The sequence below is a fragment of the Capsicum annuum genome, chromosome 5 (assembly GCF_002878395.1).
Source record: "Capsicum annuum cultivar UCD-10X-F1 chromosome 5, UCD10Xv1.1, whole genome shotgun sequence".
NCBI lineage: Eukaryota > Viridiplantae > Streptophyta > Magnoliopsida > Solanales > Solanaceae > Capsicum > Capsicum annuum.
In genome coordinates this window covers 58140380-58148556 of record NC_061115.1, presented here as the reverse complement: position 1 = coordinate 58148556, position 8177 = coordinate 58140380, and the positions used below count along the sequence as shown (strand labels likewise).

At 34.5% G+C, this 8177-nt stretch overlaps 1 protein-coding gene across 1 annotated transcript; it reads left to right on the top strand.

Annotated features, from left to right (window-relative positions):
• The first annotated feature begins 1077 nt into the window (after positions 1 to 1077).
• On the top strand, positions 1078 to 1623 carry LOC124898495. Its single transcript, XM_047412134.1, has 3 exons — positions 1078 to 1083; positions 1177 to 1268; positions 1371 to 1623. The coding sequence occupies exons 1-3, from the start codon at positions 1078 to 1080 to the stop codon at positions 1621 to 1623; spliced, it is 351 nt and encodes a 116-aa protein (XP_047268090.1).
• Positions 1624 to 8177: the final 6554 nt, after the last annotated feature.

Here is an 8177-nt window from a genome sequence, read left to right as displayed (position 1 = left end):
TATATTTTAAGCTGAGAATATATCCAAAATAGACTTTCTACCCCATAATGACTGGAGTAATGTTTGCTTACTTCACTTGTGAAATTACATCACCCTCCTTAAACCCAGTTGTAAAATAATGAATATTATTATAACTTATTTATGTAACAGAGAATCTTCAAATATTAATTGATTGACTATTTTACTGTATTCATTTCTCCATTTTCCTTTTTCTATGCTACTATCTCTGAAAAAATTCATTATGTAATGAACTTTAAAAATACAACCAGAAGTTTTTTCAAAATTTTTAGTAAAATATTGTTATATATTTGGATGTTTGTTATACATTGGTCGAATGTATGATAAAACTGGTTTGCCTACAATTATAGGAAGGGGAATCAGAAAATATCTTCCCACTCCTAAAATTTCTCCCTTTAATAACCTGTAATTAATTATTGTATGAGTTAATATAGTAACTGAAATTTGAATTTCAAAAAACACTCTTAAAAATTACTTCTAATTATCATCTTTTTTTATATATGTTCTTGAAAAAAAATATCCTCTTCGTTCGTTATTTCTGGGAAAAAAAGGATGAATATCCCCATATTATTACATCATTCCAATGTCTGGGAGACGGAAATAAGTTATAAAGCATACAAAAGTGATGCCATTGTTGTTTCTAAAAGTATTAACTTTTTGAAATTGATTGTGACAATTGCGATGGAACTGAGTATTGATGATGTTCGAAAAAAATTGAAGTTAAATACATCATTCATGATAATTCTTCTCCAATTATCATAAGGAATGATAATGGAGTGAAGGTTTATATTGAGTTGAAGAAACAATTTCCAGAGCTTGTAAATTTTTTGCTCTGTATAACAACTTTTGATAAATCAAATAAGGATATCGAATTTGAATTTCAAAAAACACTCTTAAACATTACTTCTAATTATCGTCTTATTTGATATATGTTCTTGAAAAAAAATATCCTCTTCGTTTGTGATTTGTAAGAATAGTAAAATTGCATCGTATACTAACACAACACTCGGGAGAAGATTTCAAGAAATTTTGACTGAAAATGTGGTTAAATCATTACAGATGATGGTATGTATTAGAATATTTTTGTAATTAAACATCTTTTATATTTGTTATTAATTTGTATGTTCTGATCTTTATAAAATGATTCGTTGCTAACAGGTTAAGGCAACTAGTAGTTATGTGTACTATGTATATGAATCAGGAAGGAGGTACATTGTTGATATTGATCGTGGGACGTGTAACTATTGCCGGTATCAAATTGATGAAATACCATGTGTGCATGGAATTTCCATTTTGGAGAGTAAAAATGTTGATGTAAAAGAGTATGAATAGTACTGCTCTGAATTGTATAGGTTAAACACCATTATCAGGACCTATGAACTCCCAATAGTTCCTATGCCGAACATGAAGGATTTAAATGTTCCAGAATTTGTTTATGCCGAAGAAGTTTTGCCATCCAAATACAAAAGACCTCCGAGTAGGCCAAAGAAAGGAAGGCATTTGAAATCTAATGAATTACTTATTGCAAGCTCAAACCATTGCTGTAAATGCAGGCATGCAGGCCACAACCATAGGACATACAATTACTTTCCAAAAGAAGGTTGAAGAAGATAATTTATTGTTATAAATGTTTATGCTTTGTTTGGTTTTAATTGAATTATACTTTTATTTGGTTTTTGTTGATTTGTTAGTTGTAGTTTAATTTATATTTCTAATTGTTATCTGATGTTTAGTTTTTAATCAATGTTTGACATTTTCATAACCAATTAATACAGTTTTCAAATATCATATTTTGTTAATTTATCACTTATAATTATAACGTAGTTATATGTGTTTATATACTTTGTAATTTGGGAATTATTATAGTAAGTAGCTGTTGTAAGTATCTGTGTTTTACACAGTTACCCAATAATCTGTCTTATATAATTGATGTATGACATACTATTATACTTTAATAATATGTATGATGTTTAAGTAAAACCATTAACTATTACCTAACCCTTTGTACCAGTTTTTGATTAAACAACATAAGAATTGGCAAAATGGATGTAACCAAGTTTGTGTAAAATTTAATTAGCCTTTGCATTGTATTTTATGTGTATGAGTATGGATTATACATTAATATGTATGTATGATATTATAAAATACTCTTATTTTCTTATAATTAATATGTAAAATGGCTGATACATTAAGTAATTTAACATTGTAACAATATGTTTACAATGTACGATGTAGTCTTATACTTTTTAAACATTTATTCTTTTATATACTTTCGTTTTTTTCAATTAAGCAATGAAAGTGTGACAACATGCATGATGTTATCTAATAAATTTATTAAAATAATTTGATACCTGCTCAATGTATAATTAACTTATAATATAATTTCCAGACTGGAAAAAAATATAATCTTATACCTATAAAATAACACTTGAATATGTAATTTCTTGTTATACGTTATTAGTAATATTAGGCTAAGCAAAATGATTAACTACCAAACTATATATAATCAGCACAATATAGTGTATGTAAATGAAAAACAATTATTCAAAACATGAATATGTATTAGAACAAAGAATGACATCCATAAAATGTAAATTAAAATCCAACATTCAGAAAACACTACTGTATATAATTGTTTAACAAAAGCTACTTAAAAATCAATTAGACTATTATAAGAACGAGATACTCTAAAGTAACAATTACACTTTCATCAGGTGATTAGAGGAAACTATTCTTTGGCTAAGGAGGATCATCATTATCACTCGTATAACCTTTTTTTGTCTTTGTCACTTCGTAATTCCATAGTAACGAAGCACACCGTGCACGTTGACTTGCAACTTCAAAATCACATAAATGCACTTGCTGCTCTACACTCAATATTTCTACATATGCAACACAAAGACCCCAAAGTCCCTAATTTGATAATAAAATAAAAGAATAATACGTTTAATAATTATACCATAATTATACATGTTAAAAAAATAAGAGTCACTTACAAACTATCAGACGCTTTTTCTGGAATATTTTGAATTTATTCAACATCAAATGGATTGTGACTGATAACACCAGTTTGCAGACCAAGCTTTCCTTTTTATGCTTCAAGTGTTGCCTAGTCAGTTCGCTCAGTCTTTTCAAATAAACCACTGTTGACAAGTAAGTAGGCAGCATTGCTGCTAATTTTTGTATTTCGTTTGGTAGTTCACTTTTACTTTTACTTGACAATGAGTCATACATATGTATCACTCTCTCCTTCAATACAATTATAGCCAATACCCAGTGAAATTCTTTGCCACAGTTAACAGAAACATATACCTCATCAACCATATGCCATGGTAATCCCACAAGAATACAGAATCCATAAATAATATTTGTAATAGCAATTTCATTCATAGCCACAGCAATAGATTTTGGGTAGTCTTCTTGCATGGATATCTGCTTTGTTTGAACCGCTGGAAAATATCGATTGTATGTCTTATCGATATATATTTTAAAGAAGTAACTGGTTGTTGTATATCTATAAGTATCACACTACTGGAACTTTAATGGAAGAGCTTTCTATCAGAGAGGGTTAGCTCATAGCTTGTCCTTGCCCTTGGCACGGTATTGACACCCTTCTAACTAGAGTTACAGGTTAGACCCTAAATTAGTTAGAGAAGGGGCATGTTGGTTGGATGATTACCTCCCACAGTTTTAGTTCCAGTCTCAGTCTGATAATAGAACTCAGTTCAGTTCTTCGGATTCAGGACTATCACATATGGTCACTCATCTCAGTACAAAACTCAGTATTGTTCCCCAATATTTAGAACTGTTATATGCAGTCATTTAGATAATTAGTAATATAGTATTCATAAAATTAGATATTGGCTATCATTATTCTGATTCAGTACTCAGTATTAGTACGATCTCAGTTACAGTCTATGTATTCATGCATGTACTCTTACTCAGTCATACTCATGTTATTCAGTTATTATTGTGCATGCATATGAACCCATGCATATCAGCCTACCTCACTGAGGATAACATTACATTCAAAGTACTAATTCATGCTTTTCTTTATGCTATGATGTCTTATATCATAGGTCCAGACGTACGGGCTCTAGAGCACCCTTAAAAGTTTAGATTCTCAGCTTTCAGAGTAGTGGTGAGTCCTTATAGTTCGAGGACATGCTTATTATTTATAGTACTTCAGTTTTATTTTAGTAGATGGAGTTAGTTGGGGATTTGTTCCATCAACTCCATAGTTCAGACAGTTAGAGTCTTTTTCAGACTAGCGTATTTTCAGATAGTTGATCAGTTTTTCAGTACATATATTCAGTTTTGGTATTTTTATACTGCATTCAAATTTATTAATAGATTTGAAACTTATGGCATATGTTTTCACCAATTTTCGCATAATTATTGTATTTATTACTCAGTTATTACATCAGGTACCAGTCATGCATTAGCTTGTAGTCTTTTAAGATTTTGAGCACCGTGTAGCATTCGAGGTACAGACTTGGGGTGTTACAAACTTAGTATCAGAGCCTAAGATTCAATAGTTTCCTAGAAAGTCTGAAAGACACATCTAGTAGAGTCTTATGCATGGGTGTGTTGCGCGCCACACTTATAGACAAGAGGCTACGAGATGTTTTAGGAAAAGTCTCCCTACTTTCAGTATTTATGTCGTGCGAGTGAGCATGAACTCTAGCTATACTCTCTTACTAATCCTAGATTCTCTTTTATTTAAAGAATATGCCTCCAAAGAGGACTCAGTTTAAAGAAATGGGAGATCAGTTAGCCCCTCAGTCGGTCCATCCGGATCCTTTGGGCGAGCATGTCTCCCACATAGAGTTCAGAGCAGCCTTCACCACCCTAGATCATTCTATGATAGCCACGAATGAATGTCCAGCTACAGTTTTGGCAAACCCAGTGGACAATACTACTACTACAAGGATTTGAAACTTCACCCGAATGAACCCTTCATCATTTATCAGGTCCAAGTCATATGAGGACCCTCAGAAATTTCTTGATTAGGTGCAGAAGGTTACCAAAATCATGGGGGTAACTGCTATTGGGAGCGCTAAGTTGGCCGCATATCAGTTACATGATATGGATCACTCATGGTGCAAATAGTGAAAGGTAGAAAGAGCCGCAGGCGTAGGGCCCATAGAATGGGAGGATTTTGCAGTTGCTTCTCTGGATAGGTTTTTCATGCTAGAGTTGAGGGAAGAGAAGGTTTTAGAGTTTATAAACCTAACGCAAGGCAATAAAATAGTGCAGGAGTATTCTCTTAAGTTTACTCAATTTGCCAGATATGCGCCGCATATTATTGAAGATAGTAGAGCGAAGACAAGTAAGTTTATGTTAGGAGTGTCTAGCAACGTGTTCAAGGAGTGTAGGACCATAATTCTTATTAAGGAGATAGACATAGCTAGGCTCATGGTCTATGCTCAGCATATATAAGAGGAAAATAATGAAGAGAAGGAGAGAGAGAATAAGAAGTTGAGAACGGCTAATTTCAATTTCGCTCAGCCTAAGTCAGAGAGTGGGAATCAATCTCAGTTTTGCTCGAAATCCTCAGTTCTATATCCTTCTTCAGCTAGTGCTCTAGTGCCAAAATTTAGAGATGGAAGCTGATATAGGGCATCTGGCCTTAAACCCCAAGATAGTTAGCAGTGCCCAAACTAATCTCTTTTGCCAGAAGTGCGGCAGAAACCACCTGCGTATCTATAGAGCTGGCAATGATATGTGTTTCGAATGTGGTAAGCCAGGCCACAGGGTTAGACAATGTCCTCAGGTTGGTTTGCATGGTTAGCATAATTTTCCCCCAGCTCAGTCTAGTCGCCTGAATCAGTAGAGTGCCTCTTTCAGTGCCACCAGTGGGTAGCGCCCAAATAGACTCTATGTTCTTTAGTCCTGACAGGATTAGGAAAGTTCTCCTGATGTGGTCACTGGCACGGTACAAGTTTTCCATTTGTATGTTTATGCTTTGCTAGATCGAGGAGCTTCTTTATCATTTGTTACTCCATACGTAGCAGTTGATTTCAGAGCCAGTCCCAAAATTTTAGCAGAGCCCTTCTCAGTTTCTACCCCAGTAGGTAAATCTATCATAGCCCAGTGGGTATATAGAAATTGTCCGGTTATGATATCTCAGAAAGTCACCTCAACAGATTTAGTCAAATTACAGATGACTAATTTCAATGTCATTCTCGGTATGAATTGGCTTCATTTCTGCTATGCCTCGGTTGATTGTAGAAATAGAATTGTCCATTTTTATTTTTTGAATAAAGCCGTCCTAGAGTAGAAGGGTAGTACTTTAGCACTTAGGGTCAACTTATTTCTTACCTTCGGGATAAAAATAGTATATGTAAGGGATGTGCCTACCATCTTATTTGATTCTAGGACTCTAGTTCAGAAACCCCTACTCTTGAATCAGTATCAATAGTATGTGAATTCCTAGATGTTTTCTCAAAGATTTTCTCGGAGTTCCTCACGAAAATGAAATTGATTTTGGAATTGATCTTCTCCTAAATACTCATCCCATATCTATCTCGCCATACAGGATAGCTCCAGCAGAACTCAAAGGACTAAAGAAATTGTTAAACGATCTCTTAGATAAGAGATTCATCAGAACTAGTGTATCCCCGTGGGTCACACCAATTTTATTCATGCATAGGAAAGATGGTTTCCTCAGAATGTGCATAGATTACCGTCAGTTAAACAAAGTTACGATCTAGAATAAGTATTCACTCCCCAAAATTGATGACTTGCTTGACCAACTTTAGGGTGACATTTATTTCTATAAGATAGACCTTAGATTAGGCTAATATCAGCTCAGAGTCAGGGAAAGTGACATCCCAAAAATAGCTTTCCGAATTCAGTACGATCACTCCAAATTTTTAGTCATGTCCTTCGGTCTTACTAATGCCCCAACATCCTTCATGGAATTGATGAAACATGTGTTCAAGCAGTACTTGGACATGTTCGTCATAGTCTTCATAGATGAGGTCATAGCTTATGCCTCTAGACAACTTAAGCCCCATGAGAAGAACTATCTTACTCATGATCTTGATTTAGAAGCAGCATTTTTTTCCTTAAAAATTTTGAGGCATTACTTGTATGGTGTGCATGTTGATGTGTTCACTGATCATAAAAGCATACAGTATGTGTTCTCTTAGAAAGACCTCAACCTCTATCAGAGAAGGTGGTTGGAATTATTGAAAGACTGTGACATGATTGTTCTACATCATTTGGGCAAGGCTAATATAGTCGGTGATGCTCTAGTAGGATGTCTATGGGTAGTGTTTCCCATGTTGAGAATAGTAAGAAAAAGTTATTCCAGGAAGTTCATCAGCTAGCCCGATTAGTTGTTTGCTTAGTCGATTCAGCAGAAGGTAGTGTGTGGGTGCATAGTAGCTCAGAATCATCCCTAGTTTCCAAAGTGAAGGAAAAGTAGGGTGGGGATCCCAGTTTAGTCTAGTCGAAGAAATCAGTCAAAGATCAGAAAGTAAAGGTTTTCTCCTAAGGGAGAGATGGTGTTTTGCATTGTTAGGGTCAACTTTTTATGCTAAATGTAGATGACTTGAGGTAGTGAATTTTTGCAGAGGCACATAGTGCGCGTTACTCTATTCATCCAAGGGCCATAAACCTGTACCATGATTTGTGGAAGATCGATTGGTGGAGTACGATGAAAAGAGACATTGCAGAATTTATGCCTAACTGCTCAATATGTCAGCAAATTAAGATTGAGCATCAGAAGCCTGGTGTGTCCATGCTGGAGTTCAGTATTCCCACCGGGAAATGGGAAAAAGTGATCATGGACTTTGTGATGGGCTTGCCTCATACTCGTCATTAGCATGATTCAATTTTGTTCATTGTAGATAGGATGACCAAATCAGCTCATTTTCTTCCAGTTTATACCTCCTATTCAGCTGAGGATTACGCCAATCTCTACATCAGAGAGTTGGTCAGATTGCACAGTGTTCTGTTATCCATTATCTCAGAAATAGGTACCCAGTTCACCTCTTATTTTTTGGAAAGTATTCCAAAAGGGTCTTGGTACCCAAGTTCATCCTTTCATCCTCAGACAGATGGTCAGCAGAAAGTACCATTCAGACCTTAGAAGATATGCTACAAGTATGTGTGATAGACTTTAAAGGTAGTTGGGATGACCAGTTTTC